At 45.6% G+C, this 25,801-nt stretch overlaps 1 protein-coding gene across 4 annotated transcripts; it reads right to left on the bottom strand.

Moving 5' to 3' along the window:
* Nucleotides 1-333: 333 nt before the first annotated feature.
* Nucleotides 334-24,601, bottom strand: pfas (phosphoribosylformylglycinamidine synthase). 4 transcript variants are annotated; one of them, XM_088599333.1, is made up of 30 exons: nucleotides 24,434-24,601; nucleotides 21,724-21,886; nucleotides 21,392-21,527; nucleotides 20,857-20,962; nucleotides 18,075-18,273; nucleotides 17,187-17,292; nucleotides 16,920-17,060; nucleotides 16,114-16,238; nucleotides 15,714-15,842; nucleotides 14,275-14,406; nucleotides 13,848-13,976; nucleotides 13,164-13,237; nucleotides 12,811-12,967; nucleotides 12,069-12,130; nucleotides 11,837-11,998; nucleotides 10,973-11,077; nucleotides 9,863-9,994; nucleotides 9,540-9,770; nucleotides 8,731-8,911; nucleotides 8,338-8,421; nucleotides 7,585-7,740; nucleotides 7,184-7,303; nucleotides 6,668-6,813; nucleotides 5,932-6,142; nucleotides 5,436-5,527; nucleotides 4,649-4,763; nucleotides 3,776-3,931; nucleotides 2,810-2,968; nucleotides 772-1,113; nucleotides 334-687 (listed from the first exon to the last, which is right to left on the bottom strand). In XM_088599333.1, exons 1-29 carry the CDS (start codon nucleotides 24,584-24,586, stop codon nucleotides 791-793), a joined length of 4,185 nt encoding a protein of 1,394 aa, XP_088455459.1. In that variant the 5' UTR covers nucleotides 24,587-24,601; the 3' UTR covers nucleotides 334-687; nucleotides 772-790. The 4 variants fall into 4 exon arrangements, with proteins under 4 accessions (XP_088455459.1, XP_088455458.1, XP_088455460.1 ...); XM_088599332.1 differs by having other exon boundaries at nucleotides 334-1,113; XM_088599334.1 differs by having other exon boundaries at nucleotides 334-1,113; nucleotides 2,810-2,965.
* Between the last annotated feature and the right edge of the window lie 1,200 nt (nucleotides 24,602-25,801).

The following is a 25,801-nucleotide window of genomic DNA, read 5'->3' as shown; positions in this document are numbered from 1 at the left end:
GTAACCGATTCCCTCCCCACCCCCAGAATTCCGAGGTCACTCTTCCAGGGTCACCCCGAGAGCCCCAAGGCCATTCATCTGGGGTCATGCCTAGAGCCCACTACCGTCAGACAGAAGGCTGACTGTCAGTTGGTCTGGGCCCTCTTGGCCTTTGGTGGAAAAGCACCTCAGTCCTGTGAGAGAAAACCACCATCTAACCTTAAACCCCAGTACTTTATTCAGAGCATTATCACAGCAAAGTTAAACTACTTACAGTAAATGGATAAAAATTAAACATGAGCAAGAGGCTCTTATTAAAACGTAATAAGAAATAAACGATTGTATTCAGACAGCTAAGGAGAGATCTTTATTGCATTTTTGCCATATACAAGTTAAACAGAATGAAAAAAATGACGAGTATAAGCTCTACAATATTGCTGTTGTAAACCAAATACTACTGTTTGGACATTTAAGACCAGGCTTGTCTGCTATGGTTTCACAAAGGTGTAATGGCTTAAAAAAACGGTAAGAAAACAGTCTGTCCATTAGGTTTGTGTGTCCTTTGATCAAGAGAACAGTAAAATCAACCTGACTTTACAACCGTCCCTTTTCTCCAGGCAGTCCGATTACTGGGATGTCCTTATTTGTACTGCTCTTTTCTTTTCATCTGCTCTGAATAGTGGAATGTCCTGTCGTCAGCCTTCTAGCCTAGAGGAATGTTAAATCTTAAAACCATTGCACTGTTACCTCTTAGTTACCTCCATACACTACCAACACCTTCCCACAACCTACCTACTGAAGTATTTCCTTCCTATTCCTGGTCACTGAGAGTGCTCAGGCACCAGGCTGCTGCGTTCCTGAACATGGTCAGCCACGGGGAAGGGGAGAGGGCGGTTCTGAAGGACGTGGGGGCCCAGGGCCACTGCCAGGACAGCACCGCGCGCTCAGGGTGGGGCATCATGGCCAGGTGCCGGCCATCTTCCGAGCAGAGCCCCGCCAGGCCCTGGCAAGAGCCATTGGGGTTCATGGGGTACTCCTCCGTGGGGGCCCCCGCGTCATCCACGTAGCGCAGCGGGGCCAGGGACGCGGACAGCAGCCTCTCCAGAGCGGCCTGAGACCGGAACTGCATGAGGCCTGCAGGAAGGGGACAGCAGCAGAGACACACGAGGAGGAGAGAGGGAGAGTGTGAAGTTGTGGGTTATTCTGGAGATTTCCTGGCCCACCTGTCTTCTAATTAATTAGTCCAGACACCTTCCATTAATCATTAAGACTATAGCAGATATTTACTAGTATGTTATTTCAATTACATTGATTTATTTTAATAATAATAATAATAATAATAAACTTTATTTTATATAGCGCCTTTAAAGGTGGCTTCTCAAAGCGCTTTACAGGATGACAATAACAATAAATAAGAAGACTACAACAATAAATAAGAAAAATTTCACAAGACAGGACACAATTATAATTACAGCAATACAACAATAACAATAGAGGAGACCGTGGAAGATGGTATTAAGAAGAGCAGAGGGGTGAAGAATGGAACCAGTTAAGTAAAGGCTTTTCTGAAAAGGAGGGTTTTGAGTCTGGATTTGAAGGAGTTTAGAGAAGGTGACTCTCTAATATCCTTGGGCAAGGAGTTCCAGAGCTTGGGGGCATAGCAGGAGAAGGCCCTGTCGCCCATACAATGTAGACGGGCTTGGGGGACAGTAAGGAGGGCAGAATTTGAAGAGCGGAGGTTGCGAGGTGGGGAGTAGGGCGATAAAAGTTCAGACAGGTATTGAGGTGCCAAGCCATGTAAAGCCTTGTAGGTGAGCATGAGGATTTTAAAGTCTACGCGGAATTTGACCGGAAGCCAGTGCAAGGACTCCAGGATAGGAGTAATGTGAACACTTGCACTAGATCTGGTCAGGATTCTGGCTGCTGAATTTTGGACATACTGCAGCTTGTTCAGAGTAGATTTAGATACCCCAGGGAGCAGAGCATTGCAGTAGTCAATTCGAGAGAATACAAATATGTTGATCAGCTTTTCAGCCACAGTTAATGATAGCATAGGGCGTAGTCTTGCGATATTTCTAAGGTGAAAAAAAGATGTTTTGACAGTATGCTGTACATGTGGGTCGAATGTTAAGCCAGAATCGAATATAACCCCAAGGTTTTTCAATTTTGATTGGAGCTCAAGTACAGAGCCATCTACAGACAGGGTTACAGGACTGGCTTTGCGAAGTTGATGGGGGGTACCAATAAGCATGACTTCAGTCTTGTCACAGTTAAGATGAAGGAAGTTTTGAGTCATCCAAATTTTTATGTCAGAGATGCAATTAGATAGAATAGAGACAGCCACATCAGTGTCGGGTTTGGTATGGATGTATATTTGAGTATCGTCAGCGTAAAAATGAAAGCTGAGGCCATGTGATCTTAAAAGCTGACCAAGTGGGAACATGTAAATGCTGAAGAGCAAGGGGCCCAGTATTGAGCCCTGAGGGACACCAGACTTGACAAGACCAATTTCAGACCTGTACCCATTGAGAGAGACAAAGTGACAGCGATCAGTGAGGTAAGACTTAAACCATTTGAGGGCAGTGTCAGAGACTCCAAACACAGTCTCGAGACGAGAAAGCAAGATGTTATGGTCAACAGTGTCAAAGGCAGCACTGAGATCAAGAAGGATGAGTATGGAAAGTGGCATTTTAAGTGGCAAGAGCCTTTATTCACTGATTCCCTCACTACAGAGAACAGACAGGCCTTGGATGAATGACAAGCCTGGCTCCAGGAGTCAGAGCAGAGCAGAGGCCAGACGAGAGAGAACAGAAAGAAAGCTGCCACTCACCCTCTCCATGTGCCACCCACACGCCCAGCGTAGAGCCCTCCATGCCCTTTAGCATGATGGCAGGCGACGGCAGGATCCCCAGACTCACGAACCGCGACTCAAACCGCCCCGACGTGTTGTGGGTCAGAACCACGCTGTGCTGTGACGCTCTGCCCCCTGCTGGACGGAAGCAGAAAGGAGAAGAGTCTCGTATGAGAAAGAAATCACATTAACCTCAATTTTGCATAAGGGCTCTTAAACTATGTACAGGTCAAATACAATAAGTGAAAAATAATCAAAAATAAAGTTCTTTCGCCAGTACAAAACAGTTTAAAAAAAATCTAAGAACCGTCCCCAACTGTGTAATACATTTTTGTACTTCATCTGAATTTGGAATATGCTAGCAGAAATGTGGCGAAGCAGTTCCAGATACTCATTTTGCAGAACATACTATTCTTTTACTCTCCTAAAGGACATGTTATATTAAAAATATTTTGATTACTCATAAATGACTTGTTTACAAAACACACAAACAATTTAAACCTAAGAAGTATAATATAATGGCAGCAGTGGCGCAGTGGCTAGCATTGTTGCCTCCCAACCCTGGGGCCCTGGGTTCAATGCTAAACCTGGGGTGCTGTCTGTGTGGAGTTTGTATGTTCTCCTGGGTTTCCTCCAGGTGCTCCGGTTTCCACCCACAGTCCAAACACATACTGGTAAGTTAACTGACTTCTGGAAAACTGGCCCTGGTGCGAGTGTGTGTCTGTGTGTCTGCCCTGTGGTGGACTGGTGTCCCGTCTAGGGTATTCCCCACCTTGTCCCCACTGCTTGCCAGGACAAGCCCCATTACCCTGAACTGGAAGAAGCAGTTACAAAATGGATGGGTGTAACGTTAAAACTTAATGGAGTAAAAACAGCATTTTGAGGATCAGATAAGAAAGGAAGAAGCCATCGTCCTGCCGTCTCGGAGCCCCCCTGAAGCGGTACCTGTCCCCGCTGGGTCCTCAGGGGCTCCCACCCAGCCAAGCAGGGCCATCAGCTGGCAGCCGTTACACACGCCCAGGCTGAAGGTGTCCTGGCGACAGCGGAAGGCTTCAAACTGAGCCTGTGCGCGGGGGTTAAAGGTCACGGTGGCAGCCCATCCTGGGTGGAGAGAGAGAGCAAGATGAGTGCGAGTTAGAGGGAGAAGACTGTGAGCTATCCAAGAGGAGGAGGGCAACTGAGAGAGAGGGTGAGACAAGAGACAGAACCCTTTGTTATAAACACACGTATATAGTTTATTCTCCTGCTGTTTTCAAGAGACTACTGAGGCCAATCAGCCGTAGAGTTAGCACATTCAAACTGTTAAATTCCCAGCCTCTCTCACTCTCACTCTCACCTATGATCTGAACCTCACAGTGCCTTCTTTCTTTCTTACCAAAAACCCAAACACACATTGAAAATCTACCTCTACCATACATGTTAAAAGCTCACTCCCCATAATTTCTATCCCTTTATTTTATTCTGTTGATGCATATTTTTGCACATAACCTGTTACCTTTTTGTTGTTTTGCACATTGCCTGTTGCTGTTTTATGCACATTGCCTGTTGTTGTTTTTTTTTGCACATTGCCTGTTGTTGTTTTTTTGCACATCGTCTGTTGTTGTTTTTTTGCACACTGCCTGTTGTCTCTGTCTTTCTTTTGCTACACAATTGTGTTGTTGTTGTTGTTGTTGTTTCTTCTCTTTGTACTACTTATGTCCGAGAGCTAGCTAAATAGCATTTCGTTATACCATATACCATGTATATGAGTGTAATGACAATAAACTTAAAACTTGAACTTGAACATTCCCAGTGATCTGTGGCTCGATCCTGCAGTACCTTTAGCGGAGCCTAGGACATCTGCATAGCTGAAGCCGCCCACAAACACCACACCTCTGAAACGTTCAAGGGTCACAGAGCCACAGCACAGATCCTGCATGGTCACATCCCATACCTGAGAGGGATAAAGATAGAGTATGAATTACCAATCCATACCATTGCAAACATCGTATTTCTTAACCAGGAATTGAAGACTTTATTCATAGGAACATCTATCTCAAGAAGAACTATTTTTTTTGTTTCATGCTTGGGCTGTTAGGGGTGTGCACTACAGATTCCCTGTCAAAATGAAACAACTCCCAGTAGTGATAAGACTAAAGGAAATGTTGTTATTATTATACTTTCTGAATTATTTTAAATACATATACGTTAAGTGCTTTTAAATATGTAAAATGGCCTTTCTTCACAGATTGTATCAGTGTAGACAAATTAAATATAGACCTTAGATGAAATATAAACCTGGCCTCCAGGAATCAGGGCTCATAAATTGAGAAGTTCGAGTTCCAAACCTGTAATGAGCAATCATGACCACTAGAGGGGGTGAAACTGCTGCTGGGCTGCACATCCGCCCTGTGGTTTCCCACAGAGGGAAGCTGTTTTTCAGTTAGATATTATAATTTCACTAGAATTAATCTGGAAGCCCCTAACTTTAATGGCAAACAATTTAAAAAAGGAATGACTGCTTAAGCTTAACTGGAAGGTTGTGTTCTGCCTGTTCAGTAACAGTTAATGCCAAGAGGGGGCCAAATTTAAATTCCTCAGGGTTGTGCGACAGTGGGGGCTGTACCTCAAATCCGGCCATGAGCAGAGCAGCGGCCATCTCTCGGTCCCCATTACTGCCCTCCTCACGCACAACGGCCACTCGCGGCTTTGCCTGGGCTGGGCAGACGAACGACAAATCGTTTCACACACGTGAACAGGTTCATAACCTAAGAGGTCATGGGTCACACTTGACTGAGGGTTTGTTTATCTTTCTTACAAGATCATGGAATCCTTAGGAAAATTAAGCAATCTTTAGAACAGCTGGATCTGCAAGTTCATTAACACTGCACAGTGAATCTGAAAATGTGCAACTCTGCAAACTATTTAACTGTTCTAATGCCACACAACTCAACCATAACCTTTTACCACAACTACTTGACACCTGAAGAAGGCTTCACAGCTGGAACGTTGTGTCTCTTTTCTTTTCAGCACGGAATAAACCTTCTCCTGTTGCTTCACAACTTTTTATACCCCTTTCGCCTCCTCTTAGCCCCTCCCCCTTGCCCCTCTCCCCACCTTACCCAGGTCTTTCAGGATGGGAGGGGTCTGGGCTGGATCAAAGGTCAGCTTGTAATTGGGCGCTGTGCGTCTAGCTAGCCCCTCCTCTTCCTGCTGCACACAAAGCGGATTGGCCTGTAGGCGCTCCAGCTGGAAACTGGTGGACTCCCACAATGCCCTGAGGTCGGGCAGTCGTTCACAAAGCACTTCCTGTCCACGCACACTCACCCTGACCTGGAAGAGAAAGGAAACCGGGCTGCAGAGGTCAGCGAAAGGTCAAAAGGATCTGGAGGTGGCACAGCAGTACAGTTGGAGTGACAATAAAGAAGTGGGTTGTTATTAGTTTAATGGGAGATTAATCCTTTTCATCCTTTTTAGTGAGAATGAAAGGATTAGATACGAGCACGATAATGTAACCCACAGTTCTTCAACTCTGGTCTTCAAGGGGATAGAGTCATCAGGGTTTTACTTCAAGCTTATAATTAGAATTTGTAATACATTTGCTTAATTCGTCCGCATTTCTTCTTTCACAGGTCTGTCTATATTAGGTAATGATACAAAGACATACAGGGAGAATCCTGAATTTCCCTAATTATGTTGCAAGTACTGGCAAAGCCCAGCCGGGAGATCAGAAGATGTGGTCCAGCACCTGTGCTTTTAACAAACTGCTCCTCCTCTGTCCTACCTACGTCCCTACTGTCCGTACTCTCTGTCAGTGTCCAGGCAAGTATTCTGCTCACAGTGTGGGTCAGGCATTACCATGGACTGGGGTCCAAAGCCTGTGGTTCTGCCGATCCTGTGACAGGTGAGGCCTGCATCAGAGTAGCTCTGACACACCAGGGACACACTGGACTCAGACACCTCCAGAACCAGACCCAGTTCCTCCGAGAACAGGACATCTAGCACTGTAAGAGTGAAAGTACAAAGGAAGGACAGGTTGAGTATGTAAGGACAAGTGAAAAACCTTCTGGATCCACACCTATACATTTCTGGATAACTAATTGCTTTTAGGAAAAACTGTAATAGTTTTTGCCTGGTCCGCATACATGTGTACATACATAACAGTATTTTTCAAGAAAGGCTGCTTAATTTTTTTTTATTAATACGACAAAGAAAAGATAAGGAGATGGAGTAGAAGGAAGAGGAGACAACAGAAAAACAGAAGGGAGGTAAATAGGAAGGAGAATGAAAGGTAAGAAGATACATTAAGTGATTACAGAGGACAGCAAAAGATGAGAGGTGGACAGAGTGGTAAAGCCTTAGAGACACACTGACCTCCAGGACCCTGCAGGGGCAGGTCCACCTCTATCCCACGATTCCCGGCGAAGGCCATCTCCAGAAGGCAGGAAATCAGCCCTCCATCACTGACATCATGTCCTGCGCTGAGCAAGGAGTCTGACGGAAAGAGGGGGGGGGGTCAAATATTGGCTCCTGCGTCCATAGCGACAAGCAAGTGAGTTGAGTAGTGATACACAGGCCCCTTCAGGCTCTGCAGAGGGGTCAGAGGTCAAGGTCAAGAGAGTAAGACAGAGTATACAAGTGTCAGAGAAAATGAAAGGGTAAGTGGTGAAGGAGAATGTGAGGATGAAATGCACACCATCTGAAAAATGTTCATTATCTAAAAATGTACCATATTGGCCTACAGAGACCACAAGGAAGAGAGAGAAGCGGCTCACCCTGTATAAGGCGCTGGGTGGTGTTGAAACAGGTGACCAAATCTCGTGGACAGTCAAGGTCAGGGGCGCAGTCTCCCAGCTGAGAGAAACACTGAGCCAGAGCGGAACCGCCCAGCCGGTACTGACCCACACACACAGGCACATACAGCAACACACCTGCAGCGCCAGACAGAAACATCCTTTGACACAACCGGACGTCTTTTCAGACCAATACAGCCTTCTTTGGGCAAGAGGACTACTTGTGTGGTATAGGTCTGATGGAGCAACAGACCCTTTGGAGCTCATGAATGAGGCGGGGATCACAGGAGTGAGAAGATGAGATATTACGATGATGAACTGAATACATGCTTTCATAAAATTTTAAGTGCTCACTTATCCTTAAACAAAAACATCACAACAAAAATGACATTCAGATTGTGATAACCATAGCTCCAGCCTGAGGATTTAATTCCATAAACTGGTCTTGAAGGTTCAGCAAATTATCAGCACCCTACTTATTACCCCCAGTCTCAGTCTCTCTGTTCACAACCCGATCCTCCCCACAGTTATCTGCTGTGTCACATCCTTACAAGGGCTACAAATGAGTGGAAGCCAAGAACTAAGCAGGGGATTTAATCCATCTCTTTCTGTAAAGAAGCCAACATTTCAGCTTCAACAACATGGCTGGGTAGCTTGATCTATATTCCCGCAAGCCCTGTGGGAAAAGAAGAGCCTTTATGATTTTAGAAGTCGATACCCCTTAGGATACCTCACCTTTGCCTTCAGGGTCCTTGAGGTCAGGGGTCACAGTGGCAGTAATGTCAGGACTAACAGCATAGACTGAGATCACCAAAGCACCTGGGGGAGACAGAGAGAAACATTATTGATTACAGGCTGAATGAACAGCTGCACCGTAATTAAGATCCACACAGACATATGGTAAGAAAGACAGACAGATGGTACACAGATATGCAGTCTGGAGAAGTAATGACTCCTTACTGGGAGGCTGTGAGTTAAGATTCCGGTTGTACAAAATAGAACAAGGTACTTCACACAGGGTGCCTCAGCAAACAGCCCGCATGTATGAATGAGAAGCACATGGAGTCCAAGTTCCCTTCGATACGTTATCAATAAAACTATTAATCAATAGCACAAACACCACGCTACCTGGTGCCTTGACAGTGTGCCCACCGACACGTGCTGCCATGCTCAGGGAGTCTTTGCCCCCATCCACGGCCACGCCCAGCTGGCCCATGACATCACACATTGCCTGGCACGCCTCGCGGAGCGCCGCGCCCTCGCCTGGCAGCTTTGCGGCCCACATCCAGTTTCCGCTGCATTTCACATCCTGGCCGCCAGGGGGAGACAGAGACACAGCGAGCATGAGCTGAGGTTTCGAGGGAGACTCCACCAGAAGAGCAAAACACAGCAGGAGGAGGGAAGCGCGGACGACTGTAGTGAATGTTTGTCCTACAGGAAAACAGCAGGGAGACCGGGGAACTTCGGCACTTCAGAAGGTAGCAAAAGATCCTACAGAAGGCGGACAGTGAGAAGGTTGTTTTTTTTTTTAACTTGTGCCTCGTCTTTAGAGCCAAGAGTAACTGCTCACGCACCTAGTCTTGGATAATCCAGTGCTGTTGATTTGTCAATCAAAAAAAATAAAGAAAACTTGTAAAGCATACAGGTGACACAAAAACAGAATGGATAACACACAAACACTCCAGAAGCTGTGAAGGAAATAGAAAATGATTCAAGACTGGGCAGAAACCTAGCAATTTAAATGTTTAATGCGTGTGGCATCTTCATCCTCTGACCATAAAGTGCTATAAAATATAAGGTCACTCACTATTGTTTTGAATATGTGCTCATTCCAGTTACTAAATTCTTTAATAGGTCGGCGATTTACTCTCCAAAGATTTTCCTCACATACATGCCCCCCCCAGCAGCGGCGAGGTGAGAGGAGAACGGAAACGCACCCTGAGTGCGGACACGCGCGCGAAGACCAGGTTGGTGAGGGCCTCGCCCACCGCCATGCGCGCCCCCGCGGCTGGGGACACCAGGCCTTTCACAGGCTGCTCCCCCACCGCGGTCGCCGCCCCCACACAGTCGAAGGGGGACAGCGCTACCACGGCGACGTCGGCCAGGGGCGTGTGGAGCGGACCGACGCACTGCTGCTGCGCTACCAGCCCCGTCACCGAGCGATCCACCTGGGGGCAGAGAGAGACGGAGTGATGGAGGAACGCCGAGACGGTGACTGGCAGGGGGAGACGGTGAAGACCAGGGAACTGGCGAGACGGACCTTGTTAGTGAGGAATCGTTTGCTGGCCACAGCCGGCAGCCTCAGCACGCGCTCCAGTGCCACTCGAACGGACAGGTCAGGGGGCAGGGTCAAGGGTCGAAGGTCGGGCTTCATACTCTTCAAAACAAACTCCTGAGAGAGATGACAATGAAGTTCAGTCAAGGCCAGTGCAAAAGAGAGGCCCCCCTAGCCCACTTGTTAAATAATTATTAATTGATCCAGGTATCTCATCCAGCCTTTTCTTGAAGTAAGCAAAAGTATTGACTTCAACCACATGGCTGGGTAGCTTGTTCTGACTCCCACCACCTTTGAGTAAAAAAGTACTGTGTGTTCTTGGTTTTATACTCGGTCCGGGTAGTTTCCGCTTGTGTCCTTCGGTTAGTGTTTCACTGTTCATTCTGAAGAAATCCTCTGGATTGACTTCGTCTGGGCCTTTGATTCTGACTACCTGCATCAGGACCCGTCTAAAGGTTTAGTTCCTTCAGCCTACCAGTGGAGGAAAATCCTTTAAGCTCTGATAAGTGTCTGGTTTCTCTTCCGTGTACTGAGTCCAAAGCCAAAATATATTTTTTGTAATGTCATAACCACAATTTTATACAGTATTCTAATACCTTGTTAAACATATTCTACACAGTTTCAACAACCCTTGATCTGAGTTTAGGTTTAAGACTGTATTGCCTCATTTTTTGTTTGCCCTTTTTATTTCTTCCCCAAATTGCCAGAAGTTGTGAGTAATATTTTATTATTAACTCCAAAGACTGTATTTTGTATAACTGTAAAATGCAGTCCAGGCTCAAACCTGACTGTAATTCTGATCAATCAAGTGATTGATCCTGCCAGCCCACCTTTCCTCCACCTAAGTATCCAGCTTTCATGTGGTTGTTCTCTACTTGAACAGCATGAACGGGGACTGAGGCTCCCTGTGACGGCACAGCACTCCACACAGGTGCCCTGAAACCTCCATTGGACCAGACACCTTCGAAAGGATGTGTGGGTAGACATTCAAGACTGGAGTAAAAAAACCCAAGCAAAAAGCACACTGGAGCAATGGAGAAAACCGACACTGGAGCCGAGCCCCTCCTGCGCCCTCGGCCTGCTCCCTTCTCTCACCTTCTGCGGCATCTTCCCCAGCACCCAGTCCAGCTCCAGGTCCACTGGGCACCTCACTGCGTCACCCTGGGCAGCAGGCCCATGGAGGTCATCCACCAGCACAACCTGCAAATGGTGCAAGGAGTCAGAAAGGCATTGATGAAGAGAGAATAAACTGAGCCAGAGAGACAGACCAAGGTAAACAACCATACAGGACATGCCGGAAAATGTACAGAGATGGGTGCATATCACAGAGCGAAGGGTCAGACACTAAAACCAAGCAGATAAAGAGGAAATAAAAAAAATCTATATTATTACAGTGTAGGATGGCAACAGGAATATAAAGAGCTGTAGTGCCACATTGGGTCACAAGAGGGGGTGAGAGCCTTCTCTAAAATGTTGGCAAGGGACTTGTTCTTTGAGACCACCCCCCTGGGTGAAACACTGGAAAACAGATCAACACAGGGGAATTCCACGAGAAACTCAGGTGTCAAAGGGTATGGTCTTAAAAAAAGCAAGACAAACAACACCGCTGAAAGAGCGGAGCTTTATTGGGTCAGTCAGACCTCTACTACAGCTTTAAAAAAAAAGAGTGTACAGGTCAGTTATCCGACACTGACCAGGACAGGCTGCACAAACAGGTAAAAAAAGCTTCTTTTCTCTTTCTAAGGGAAACTAGTTACTAAAGCAATACTTGTGAAAAGAACATTTGATTCATAAGCCAACAAGGGCATGTTTACTGGAGTTTCAGGGACAAGTTTCACAATAGAAAAAAAACATCTGCAAATATGCTGGTCAAATAAAGTCAATCTCACAAACAGACGAAGATTAACAATTCTGCACAAGGACTGAGAACAGAAGCATGAAGCAAGCAGGCCCACTGACCTTGCCATCCCCAGTGATCTTCCCAACAAAATCCAGGGGACACTTTTCTCGAGCGCACACTTTCTGCAGGAAGTCTCGGTCAGAGGAGCGGATGAGCAAAGCATTGCTCTCTTGGTATTCCGCCCCCCAGATCTCCAGCACACTGAGCGTGGGGTCACCTGTCTGAGACCGAGAGAGGGGTGTGAGCCCAGAGCAGCTTTGCCAGAAGAAAAGGGGAGGGAGGAGGCCTCACCTTGAACTTGCTGGCGTAGATAATGGCTCCCGCTGGCTCAATCAGCTCCTTCAGAACATTCCCTGCACACACATACACACAACACGCCGTCACTCCGAAACCCCTATCTGCTCTCACAGGACAGGCCTCGAAATTTCACAGCCTCTCCTGCAGCTCATGTACAACGGCTGTGTCAATTCATACTCTTCAGGTTGTTGGGTTTTTAATTGAAAGCAAGGTATTTTGTTGCTCTTAAATGTGTTGTTTGGCATTTTTCTCTCAAACAAATGGAAAAATCGCTTTGCTGTCTTCACTTATTGAGCTATTATCTGAGTATATCGTTCAATGTTTCACAAACGTCTGCATTATTTCTGATCCGTTTTTGTGACTAAGTGGTCAATAAACAGAATACAGGTGGAGTTCTGTAATGTGAAAAACTGAACTTGACAGAGGATAGTTCAGGTGGGTAGCTGCGTCAGCATGCGTAGGCTGCAAAATAACAAGTAATAGGTTTATTCCATGCTGAAAAAAAGAAGAAAGAGAACACAACGTTTCGGCCATGGAGCCTTCTTCAGGTGTGAAGAAGCACCTGAAGAAGGTGCCTGAAGAAGGTGACACCTGAAGAAGGCTCCACGGCCAAAACGTTGTGTTCTCTTTCTTCTTTTTTTCAGCATGGAATAAACCTATTACTTGTTCCTTGACAGAGGATGGCTAGTAATGCCATGACTTGACTTGTTTCCTGGAGTGCGTGCACCCTGCTTACCATTCCCCCCAGCCCCCTGGTCGTGGATGCTGCACACAGGGTTCCGGTCACAGCGCTCAATGCAGGCCCTCAGCGCGCGGTTCATCTTCTGCTCCATCTCCGCATCGCCCCGCTGCACCGCCCCAAAATCCAGGTCGCTGGAGTTATCACCCTGCACCTACTTGCACAGACATGATCTGTATTGCAACAAGCTCAGACCTGCCCCTGACGCACACAGACATGCAGTGGCAGACACTCAGACACGCAGACACGGTCACTGATGGCACAGAGGTGGAGCCCAGTGGAAACACAGGACTCGAACTGGGAGGAGGGTAGGAAAATGGAGGGCAATGGGAGATGGAGGATGTACGTGCCTGTATAGACGAAGCTGCCCCTCCTCCAACGCCGATTCTGTATACAGGACCCCCAATCTTCACCACCTCCATCCCTAAGAAAGAGGGAGACGGGGTTAGAGAGAACATATCCTACATGTATTCATAGTATGAATGAATCCCTTCTTAAACATAAGCAAAATTAAGCATCATTTAATAGATTTTACAACTGTAGCTTCCCTTTACACGTGGACTTCAATATTACAACTTTGCCTTTAACTAGGTGAGCGCTGAGCAGTGAGGGTTCAGGCATCCCCTGAAACCTAGACTTCACTGTTATATTATTCACAACTGGGGATTCATCACATACAATGAGAAGAGTCTGGGAATTACATTCAAATTTTGTTGCAGGTAATAGCTGACACAGACATTGCATTAAGATTGACAATATGCAGAAGCCAGGGACAATTCCTAAACCAGGACTTATCCGAACTCTAGAGCTCTTGTCGAACAGTAGTTTAAGTATCAACCAAAATATCAAAAGTGACTAAATAATCTTCAACAAAATGTAACATATTTCTGCTATCTTCCTACCCCAGATTAACCATTTGAGCAGCTAGTAGCAACAAAACGAGCTAGAAAGGCCGATCTGCCTCCTCCTGTTTGTATTGTCTGCTGTGTTTTTGGCTGTCGGTGGGAAATAGCCCAAGGTGACTGGTTCCTCACCTGGCTCCGCCCCCTCTTTGGCGACATGCCGGTCATCGATGGAGCCCACTCCCCCGCTGAACATGATCGGCTTGATCCACTCCCGCCTCTCGCCACTCGGCAGCTGCATCCCGAAAGAGCGGGCGAACCCTGGAGACGGAAGAGGACAGGGATGAATGAAGGCCCGTCTTGCGTCACCCTTACCCATACCCCAGCCTTTTCGTCTTGAACCGCACAGAACCAGGACTGCCACAGCACAGCATGAAGGGAGTTGAATAAAGGAGGCCGTGTTCATGGTCTTTTAAAAGAGGAAAAAGCTGGTGTGTTATTAAATCTTCACTGCCTTACACTGCTGAAAGCAGTTCTAGGTCTACCAGGTTACCAGGTTTCATAGTTTAGGAACAAACAGAAGATGAATCAGAAGACTGCTGCAGGACAGCAGGGGTACCTGCCAAGACTGGCTCGCCAAACTTGTTCCCGTAGTCAGACGCCCCATCACTGGCTTCGATAGCAACCTGGAGGGGGGGTGCGAAATTGGGAGGGTATTCCCACCCCTCCTCTTCCCACGGCAGGGCATAACCTGAGAGACAGAGAGACAAAGGACAAAGAAGGGAGAAAAAAGAGAAAGAGAGAGAGAGGAAAGCTCAGGGTGGTAGAGGATATAGCAATCGTTTTGATTTCATTTTAAATATATCAAACCTTAAAAACTGATTAATGTACGGCATTACTTAATGTAAAACAACTTTGCTACATACAGACGAGTGTTATTTAAGCAACATGCCAGCACAAACCAAACTCATAGGTTTATTTATTGGGTCAACAGAAACTTAACAACAGCTGGCAAAACTGAGCAATATCCTGCATGGCTTTTCTCATCAAAGCAGCCTGTAAGTTTGCCTTGTTTTCCTTTCCCACACACATATATATAGAGGGGATACAAGCAATTCCTAAAGGCCATCAAAAACCGAGCAATTAAAATGACCAAGGGTACTTTCCGTGCAATAAAAGGTGTCAAGTGATATCTAACTACAGAAATGTTGTTGCCAGGCACCAAAAAATCATTTACATATCTAACACCACACTCATTCAAGGCCCCTCAGGACAATTCCGGATCACCCAGATGGCATCTTGTACCTCCAGCAACCTTATTTACTGTATCTCTTGCAGTAAATGCCCAGCCATCTACATTGGAGAAACAAGAAGGAGACTCGGAGACCGCTTCTGAGAACACGTCAGGGCTGTGAAGATTAAAGATCTCTCCTAGCCCATTGTTTCTCATTTCACCTCTGACAGTCATGACACTAATCTCTCCGTCTGTGTTCTCAAAAATGGTTTTCCTAACTCATATATCAGAAAGACTACAGAAACTAAAATTGTACTGGAGCTAGGATCACACTTTCCCCCTTCTCTTAACGACAGACTACTTTTCTTCTAAATTCTCTCTATTCATTGTAGGTTTCATTTCACACTTCTCTTCACCTATCCTGACTTCACACCTCCTGATTGGCCTCTCTGTCTGTCCCCTGCTCCCGCCTCTGGCCCCTCCTCTCTCCCAGCTTTTGTTCTCCAGCTACATTCCCTTTGCTTACTGCCCTGTCTTTCTCACACCTGAAGAAGGCTCCGCGGCCGAAACGTTGTTTTCTTTCTTCTCTTTTCAGCATGAAATAAACCCATTACTTGTTCCTTTGCACCAAAAAATTATTACAGCTTTTGCAAAAATATCAGCCCATTAAAAAACCGAAAAGTCGAGTACATTTGAGTTACAGATTACATCTGTTATAGTTACAGATTCTTCTTTAAACACTGACTGACATCTCTAATCACACAGGGAGTAAGAAGGAGGGGGCAGCAGGAGGGTACGAGGGTACGAGGGGTGGCAGCTCTCACCTGGGAGGTGGAGGTTGCCGAAGCAGTATCCCGCAGTGCCGGCGATGACATGCGCTCCCCGGCCCGTGCTCTGGACATCGCGGATACGCCCCCCCGTGCCTGTGGTGGCACCGCTGAACGGAGCCACGCCTGGAGCGAAAGACAGGACGGGAGAGGAGAGGCAGGGCCGAAACAAGGGGACGTCTGTCACTTGTAAGCTACAGCCGCCTGAAGAACAAACACTGGCAATTTCAATGCTTTCAGTGACGGAGGGGGGGATAAGCAAAGAGGAAAAATACAGCACCGAGACGAAAGGACAGATGGGATAACCAGGAAACGAAGGGGCTGCAGAACATGCCCGGGATTTTAATACAGAGGGGAGTGGGGGTCATGGCGAGACACGGGGGTGTCGGGAGCTGACCAGTGGGGAAGTTGTGCGTCTCAGCGGTAAAGATGACATGACGAGTGGCGCGGAGCCTGCGGTAGGGGCTGAACTGGGCTGGGTCCTCAGGGTACAGGCACTCCACCTCCCGGCCCTGGATACCACTGCGCAGGCACAGACACGGACACGGACACTGCTGCAGTCAGCCACGGACTTGCTGCTTCTCCCTCTCTCTGTCCCCACTAGCCCAAAACCTCCCGCATTCCCAGTCCTGACCTCTAGTGCACACTGCCTCCCTCTCTGTCACTTCCTTCCCTCAGACTCCAAATTTCACACTCGGATTCCAAGAGCTTTATTGGCATGACCAACTGACGACTGCCAAAGCAGATACAATTAACAACATTTACAGATATTTTCAGTACAAACGCAATATTAGACATTTGGATGCAACACATAAAACATTACTGAAATACAGGCTTACTGTGTGTTCCCCAGGCTGTGTCAGGAAATCAATCACACTGTATTATTATTATTATTATTATTATTATTATTATTATTATTAATGAGAGACAGGCTATTCTATTTTCTTCTCCCCTCCCCCAGGGGGAATGGGAGCTGTTTCTGGCAGGTGTGAGAATTCTGGGATTAGATATGTTATTTTAGGGAAGAATGCTTGTCTGATCCCAGTGCGGTACAGCAGTACGTGCATCTCTGTCTCTGCCTATCCACACTGACAGTGACAGCACCTCCTGTCCCAGACCTTCATGAGTCCATCTCAGTCATAATAATGCTACCTTGACCCCACCCATTCACCCTAAGGGTGTGATAACACACTGACTTCTTACCTGCTGTTGTCACAGAACTTGATAACATTATTTTGGTTGCTATGGCGCTGGGTACCCATAATGAGGCTGAAAAGAGACCCCTCCTGCTTCTGTCCATCAATTGTCATGGCACCTCTAAAGAACCAATGGCGGCTGTGCTCACTGAGGAGGCGGGACAAAGAGGTGGAGGATGTGTCAACTGTTATTGCCGAACAGAAAATGTTACATCTGCAAGCAGAATGAATTGTACACACAAACAGTTGCACTGCCCCCATCCCCTTCCTTCACCTGTTAGATTGGGCCAGGTCGAAGCACTCCACGCTGGTGGGGTTCCTACGAACCCTCTGGAACAGAGCAGTGTAATAATCCAGGTCCCAGTTGTCAAAGGCCAGTCCTGCACAACATCAAACACTGGCTCTCAGGGTGTGTCACCACTGGAAATTAACCCTAGCAGGTCCTAGTTAACACACTATAAAACAGCAGCCATTGTTTAAGGCCCTCATCTGTTCTTAGTTAAATTACTTAATGTCAGATATAAAAGTCAGAAAACCTGCTTCATTTCTCATTTAAGAAGCACTCAAATCATCATGAATAATTTCCAAGCACTTGATTCCCTTTTGGTAATGCAATGAATTGCAGGCAAGCATGTGTGTATATATCAATACATACTGTGCAATAGGAAAATAGTGCATAAAATGTATTTTAATAAGCAACACTTCATTTTCCTTCATTGTTCCTCTATTGACTTGAAATCTTGCTCTTGACTCCCTTTATAGATTAATAGATTGATTGGGTTCATGGATGTACATTAAACAGCACGTGAGGTAAAAATTTTCTTCTAAAGTAAAAAGCGTGGCAAATTCCGTAAGAGCCCCATGTGAAACCCATTAAGAAAAACTGAAAAAAAACGGCAATCTTGTGACAAGTGAAATTATTTAATCTAATTAGGCATCTTGTGAGCCCATTTATGTTGTGCTGCACTGTAGAACAGGAAGGTGCTCCATCTGACCAGACCTATATACTTAATACAACACAGTGATCGAATGGGACTAGGGATACTGAAAGACAGCCTTATTATTCACCCCCATTCCTCCCCCCAACTCCCCCATCATACAGATCTCATTCTGGGCCCTACATACCCCCTGATTGGTTGGCTCCCTCTTCCATTTCCCTTACCCAGCTCCTGATTGGCTCTCTCCAGGGCGTGCCGACCCTCCCCTAGAATGTTGACCTCAAAGACCTCTTGTGGGCGTGTCTCCACAGCAAAGGACTGGACAGGCTGGGAGTAAACACACTCCGTCATCCTGTCAAAGAGGGAGGCTATCAGTCGATCCACCTCTTCGGCTCTCAGCTTCTCTTCCGGGCCATCCCTGGGCTGTAGAGGACAGACAACTGCTTAGATGGAAATATCCAATTCGTCTGCTCAGGTTAATCATATCCCATCCCCCAATGAGACAACACAGTTTTAGTCCAGAACGCAAAGAACGCAATTCTTTTCCAGGAACGCAAATGTTTTCCAGGCATTCCTTGTCACCTCCCAAAAAACCCAAAAACTTTTCAATGAAAGTCTTCATATTATTAATGGGCTGAGTAACAAGTAATAATTTAAACGCGTTCTTGAAAATTCAGGTTCAGACGTAGTAAACTTAATTATCAGCTTAGTTCTCTACAACTGCAGTTGCCCTGAAGGTGAATTGTGCAGATGTAGAGATACTCTCTTTGGGTATTTGTGAGGGCACATCCTAACAGAATTGATTAAAATATCTTAACTCAAACAATAACAATATTTACAAAACTGTGAGGAGATGCTCCTACTTTACATTTAGAAATGGGCTCAAAACAGCTTTCCGTTTCAGTCTTTCTATGAAATATTAAATATAGGTAGAACTAGAATAGACTCCTTGCTCTAACTCACTTTATGAGATCCTCATATAAGAAACTAGGTGATCAGTGGTGTCTGGAATAGGAACATTGTTCTGGCAGATGAAAGTATTTCCTGGGATACTGCTGGAAGTGATTTGATTGACCTCCAATAACCCTGAATAGCATTTGATTTGTTTAACAGAACTAACTGAACAACTCTGGGACAGTTAATCAACATCCCCAAGGGGTGTTCAGTGCTCTCAGCGAGCAATGAGCTCCTTTTTTCATGTCATGGTTGTGGATGTGCCTGTGTTTTGTGGATGGGTTTTGGTAAACAGCAATTTTGGTGAAGAGTATCCCTTGCTTTCCAGTGTCTCCTTCTGCTGAATAACAACTCAACGTTAGGTTTATCATTTTTCAGTGCTGCTCAGATGAACCGCTCTATTGCACAGACAAAGAGGGGTCTTAGACCATCCCAGCCTGAGTAACCCCAAACTGAGAGGTCCTCAGATTGTTGAGGGCACTGCCAATCCAGCAGGGATGAGAGGAGAAAGTGGTGCTGTTCTTTTCTCTTTTTCCTCACATACTGTAGTGTTTCCAAAAAATGAAAACAAAAAAGAGACTGTCTTATAAATGACCAAAAGTATCCCAGGACAAGAACCCCCTAGTCCAAACCTCCAATGAATGCATCTTTGTGACAGAAAGGTGCCTGACAGTGACAAGCATCGTTCTGAGTATTTGATTGTCTTATAATAATAATAATAATAAACTTTATTTTATATAGCGCCTTTAAAGGTGGCTTCTCAAAGCGCTTTACAGGATGACAATAACAATAAATAAGAAGACTACAACAATAAATAAGAAAAATTTCACAAGACAGGACACAATTATAATTACAGCAATACAACAATAACAATAGAGGAGACCGTGGAAGATGGTATTAAGAAGAGCAGAGGGGTGAAGAATGGAACCAGTTAAGTAAAGGCTTTTCTGAAAAGGAGGGTTTTGAGTCTGGATTTGAAGGAGTTTAGAGAAGGTGACTCTCTAATATCCTTGGGCAAGGAGTTCCAGAGCTTGGGGGCATAGCAGGAGAAGGCCCTGTCGCCCATACAATGTAGACGGGCTTGGGGGACAGTAAGGAGGGCAGAATTTGAAGAGCGGAGGTTGCGAGGTGGGGAGTAGGGCGATAAAAGTTCAGACAGGTATTGAGGTGCCAAGCCATGTAAAGCCTTGTAGGTGAGCATGAGGATTTTAAAGTCTACGCGGAATTTGACCGGAAGCCAGTGCAAGGACTCCAGGATAGGAGTAATGTGAACACTTGCACTAGATCTGGTCAGGATTCTGGCTGCTGAATTTTGGACATACTGCAGCTTGTTCAGAGTAGATTTAGATACCCCAGGGAGCAGAGCATTGCAGTAGTCAATTCGAGAGAATACAAATATGTTGATCAGCTTTTCAGCCACAGTTAATGATAGCATAGGGCGTAGTCTTGCGATATTTCTAAGGTGAAAAAAAGATGTTTTGACAGTATGCTGTACATGTGGGTCGAATGTTAAGCCAGAATCGAATATAACCCCAAGGTTTTTCAATTTTGATTGGAGCTCAAGTACAGAGCCATCTACAGACAGGGTTACAGGACTGGCTTTGCGAAGTCAATGGGGGGTACCAATAAGCATGACTTCAGTCTTGTCACAGTTAAGATGAAGGAAGTTTTGAGTCATCCAAATTTTTATGTCAGAGATGCAATTAGATAGAATAGAGACAGCCACATCAGTGTCGGGTTTGGTATGGATGTATATTTGAGTATCGTCAGCGTAAAAATGAAAGCTGAGGCCATGTGATCTTAAAAGCTGACCAAGTGGGAACATGTAAATGCTGAAGAGCAAGGGGCCCAGTATTGAGCCCTGAGGGACACCAGACTTGACAAGACCAATTTCAGACCTGTACCCATTGAGAGAGACAAAGTGACAGCGATCAGTGAGGTAAGACTTAAACCATTTGAGACAGCTCTAAAAAACGGTCTGGGGAACGGTGAATTATCTCTGACACCAGGCGCGACCCTGCACGTCAGGTGAAAGGCACTCGAGCGTTCTACCTTGATCAGGAGCCGGCGGGAGAGCTCGATTCGGGTGACCTCGGTTAACCCCACACCCTGGCAGATGGACACAGCGTTGGTGGACCAGGCAGTGGAGAAATTCAGCCTGCAGCAGAAGGCAGGAAAGAGAGACAAGTTACAGCCCAGTTTCCCGGGAGAACTGCTGAAGCTGTGGCTGGTCCTCTCACTGAATTTCTTGCATATGAATTATCCTTCTACAAATTTCAAACGCAATATTAGCTTTACATTCACATATCAATAATACAGAGGTCACAGTGGTTGACCATTTATTTGAAAGTATAAGTATATTCATATGGTAAACAAACAATAAAGCAGTAAGACTGCTCATACACATCCCTTTCAGAAAGTTGATGCCTTATAAAGCATATTATTATTCTTTATATTATTTATATTACTACTTATATTATTCTACTATATATTACATGACCAATAATTCATCTATGGTTGTACCGAGAGGTAACAAACGCCCTTGGTTCCAACACTCCAGTGTTGTGTGTTGAGCTCCTGACGTTACCTGGGCCCGATCTCCAGCAGCCTCTCGCCCTCCCCCGCACACAGGAAGGGCTGCTCCCTCAGCAGTCCGGGCTCCAGGGGGGGGCTGAACAGCCACAGCAGGACACTCTTCTGCTCTGCACTGGGGGGCTCCGCACCTAAGCGGGGGGCAGAACCCAGGCAGGGAAGAAGAGTCAGTAAGGCCTCCTCTGAGAAAAAGAGGTACCTGCCATCACCCCTTCTCTCTCTGTCCTCCTCTCCTCTTCCCTTCTCACTCCCACTTTTACTTGTTTACTCCCTCCCCGTCACACCCCTCCCCACGCCCTCTTTCTCTTCCTCCTCTCCCTCTCTCACCCCTCCACTCCACACTGTAGCAGCTCTCCGTCAGGATCTCGGCATGCGGGCAGAGCTGGATGGCCCTCTGCAGGCTCCGCCCCCTCTGCGCCTCCTTCCTGTAGAAGTGTAGCACTACCATGGCAACCGATGTGGATCCACACCGAGTCAGGTGTACAGAAACCTACTTCACAACACAGATGACACAGATGGGTTAACACAGGAGAACCACACAGAACAAAATGAAGGAACCCAGTGCCTGCCACTCCAGACCATTTCTCACAGCGCAACTGGTTACAGTAACCTCCCGAGTTCATGGATTAACAGCCCTCCAGAACCACATTTTGGTCAGCTCCAATTTAGATGCTGAAAGTAGATCCTAGATGGCCTGGAATCACAGTTCTAGGGCCAAAATTAAAAATATTTTTTGTTTTTGAAACGGAAATCAATAAATAGATTTAGTTTCTTTTCCTACCATGCATTGCTTTAAAATTTGTTCATTTTCTGACATACTCCATGGAACAAAGGCATACAAATTTAGAAGCACAGTATCAATCTGTATAGCAATCCCGTACGCCAATCTCACCATTTTTATATATTTGCAAGACACACATTAATTGTAACAGTACTGCAAAAAATAAATCATGAACAAGGTTAAATCAACAGCATCAAAAATTGTTTTGCACAACAGGGCAGAGGAACAAACGTTCTCAATATCATTCTGCCACAGCTAACTGTGAAGAGAGACCCACGCATCAGCCACTACAGTAACTACTCCATGACTATGCACTGGACTCTCACACTGGAGGGATGCACCACTCAACAAAGCCAGTACAAGCCTTAAACAGCTGTAGTGATATGCAGTGATGCCGAAGTCTGTATATGTATTTTTGGGAGGAACCAGAGCCTTCCCCTTTAATTAGATATTAACACTGACAAATCAATAGAAAACTTCCCTATGACAAAGTCCAGTAAGGGAGGGGGGTGGGTTGGTTTGTGCACGGGGGGTCAGAGGGTCCAGTGTGAGAAGTGGAAAAAGGCACACAGGGATACGAGGAGGCTCTTTAAACCACGAGACTCATCCGTTACACTGGGAGCCTGGCCAGTCTGGCCTGCCTGGATCTCAAGATCTTCATTACACACACACACACCCACCCACAAGCACACATGTAGCCAGGCTCAGCCTCTTCTGACCCCCTGTCCGCCTTTCACTCACGAGCTGCAGCTGATCAGTACTTCATTCTCGAGGACCAGCTGACTTTTTCCACACAATGATGTGCATTATCTCAGATCACCAACCTCCTGTCCCCGTCCATCTCCTTAAAAGTCCGCAGCACTTCACCTCCAAATCGGGGATGTTTGTTTCAAACAACAAGACCGGGTTTTATTGTCTAAATCCCAGCCTGCACACCTTTATCTATGTGATAACAGTCTGCGACAAGGCCCGATCTTTAAAGTGTAAAGGGTGTTTTTCAACCAGTGATTCTGACTAAGCAAATAAATGAGTTCGATAAAGCATCCAAGAGTACACCAAGAGTACATCAGGGATGAGCAACACTGACAGAAGGCCTAGAACTATACCTAAATGACAGGGTTAGACATTAGTTGGGGTGTACTTTTCCTGCATGATGAAAGCTCTAGTTCCATGAAGTAATTCTGCTCAACAACAGTCGGCAATATTCTTGAAACGCTGAAGTTCCACTCCTCTTCATTGCAGCTATGGGGGAGGAGGGTGCGGGCTGGCCAGCATCAGCGTCTATCACATCACATGACTCACATGCTCAAACCTCGGAATTCGAATTAAGAAAGCTCTGCTGCCTGTCAAAACGGCCCATTCTTTGATCCATTTCCTTCCTTTATTAATTCTAAAATGGGGTTTTGGTGTCGCCCGCAAACTGGAGAACCATACCCCGTATATTTGCAGACTGAAGATCGAATGGTGACCCTGGGTCAGTTTCTGCAGACTTAAATGGAATTAAGCGCAACCTGTTAGATAGCACAAAGACTTCGATTGCTTGGTTCCCTTATTCTCAAAACAAAGTCAGAAAGTCAGTCTTTATGGAGAAATCAACTCGGCTGACAGTTAAAAGATTTCTTATTTTGTTCAATACTGCTTAGGTAGGCGTAGCAAGTTGCCATCGAAGAAGTAACTTTATATAACAGATCCCAAATAAACCATACGCTCAACACGAGTACTAACCCTTCTGTGCAGAAAGCGGATCAGATAAAAGTTCGTACTCCCGAACGAGATTTTTCTACCGTGCCCGGTTCAGTGGAAGAGCCGCTGATCTTCACATGGGAACCTAACTTGGGGAATGGATCAGAGAAGCGCACTTTCTTACAAAGTGTTTCTTTGCATCGCTGTTATTAACTATTTTACAGAGATCCCATGCACTCTGCGAAGACTACTAAGCGCATACATCGTTTGAAACTACAAGCATAACTGGTGTGGATATAATAATGATAAAGAGCCTTTGGACTGTTTTTACTAATTCTACGTGTCGTTCACAGTTAGTTCGAATGGGAAAGTACACAACTGTTAAATTTCAAGACTGACCCCCCTGCAGGATCGAAATAATAATGGACCAGAACTTAAAGTAAAAACTTGTATCAGTGCAATCCACGCAACAGGAGGGTGATACCATGACGTTTGTATCAACACGTCTGTTCAGCAAGAGAAAAGATGTTCAATTCTAAAAGTAAAGATTCGATACAGCAAGATTTCTCTCACCCGTCTGCAGTTTCCAATAGCCCTCTCTGGCTCACCCTTCAGTCTGCACGCTTCTCCGATCCGCTCCGTATCCACGTGGGCCGTGAGCCGCCTGCAACACACACAACTACTCTTCCGGATACAAGGACGTCTTAGGCGCCGCGGTTTGCGCATGCGTTGTTGTCTTGCAGTATTGTTTTGGGGGGGAAGAAATGCACAGTAACCGTACTGCAGCATGGAAATTTAGCACATAATGTTTTGCGAAAAGGATAAATAAGATTATCGGCCTGGGTGTTGATATCTAATAAGTCAGTCATGGCACTTCGGAAAATGCTCAGTGTTCTAGAAAACGAAATAAAGCAGCAGCCTGAAAATTGGGACTTGCCTATCTCAATATATTGGTGGCCCCTTTCTGCCCTGAAATAAGGACTGTTTTTATTAGCTAAGGAAATGGACAGGGAACTGATCATATTCCGCGGTTTTTGAACAATAAGCTAATTTTTTTTATAAATGCAAATAAAAACAAAATAAAACTCCTTTTTAAATATGAAATGCATGCTCAAATATAAAAACGTGCACAGCAGGACTATATATTTAGGTCTTGTAAACGAATATATAAATAGTTAAAGCTGACCTGGGTGTGTTATTCTAAAGTAAGTGTGTAAATGAGAGACCATTCGGTACATATAGCCCCGTATTTACTTTACGAAAAAGCCTTAAGTGATTAAAACCTGGAGTGTATTAAGGAGTTTTCCCTTAGTCGTGACAGTTGGCCTCAGTAGATACAGTACATCTGCTTCGTTCAACATCTTTAAACACAAGGGTCTACTTACTGAGACACCCGTACTGTAACGAGGAATGTAGATCAGATTGTGAAACCTTTCGTGTCACCAAAATCGGCATTCTTTGGTTTCGTTGCCTATGAGCTCTTATAAAACCATCATTGAAATACTAATTTCGTGAGACTTAAATGTTTTGAACTTGTACAATGCGTTTTAAATCTGCAACTTTCAGGACCAATTGTGATGGCACAAGTTGAGAGAATTAATTATCCAATTAAATATGGGTGCAATTAAATGAAGGGAGATGCTCAATTGGACCAAAAAGGTGAGCAAGGACCAGACCTGGGAATGCCTTGCTTTAATGGTAAGATGTTTGCAGCTCCCAGTTCGGACTGGCACCGTGATCCCCGTCATTACCAAACCGTCCAGGACTTGTCGGGACTCCCGTGGGAGCCCTGGCGGTGCACCAACGCATTTTATTATTGCTTTATAATACCGGAATGCATTTTTTTTTAAGGAGCTATCAAATACTTAGTGGGGACCTCTTTTTAAAGCAACATTTTATCTGGGACCGAACCCCATAAATATATAGTGTACATTTAAATGT

This window comes from Lepisosteus platostomus, chromosome 11, assembly GCF_059453375.1.
Source record: "Lepisosteus platostomus isolate fLepPlt1 chromosome 11, fLepPlt1.hap1, whole genome shotgun sequence".
In the NCBI taxonomy this organism is placed as follows: domain Eukaryota; kingdom Metazoa; phylum Chordata; class Actinopteri; order Semionotiformes; family Lepisosteidae; genus Lepisosteus; species Lepisosteus platostomus.
Note: the sequence above shows the minus strand (reverse complement) of the source record. Positions and strands in the feature narration are given on the sequence as shown.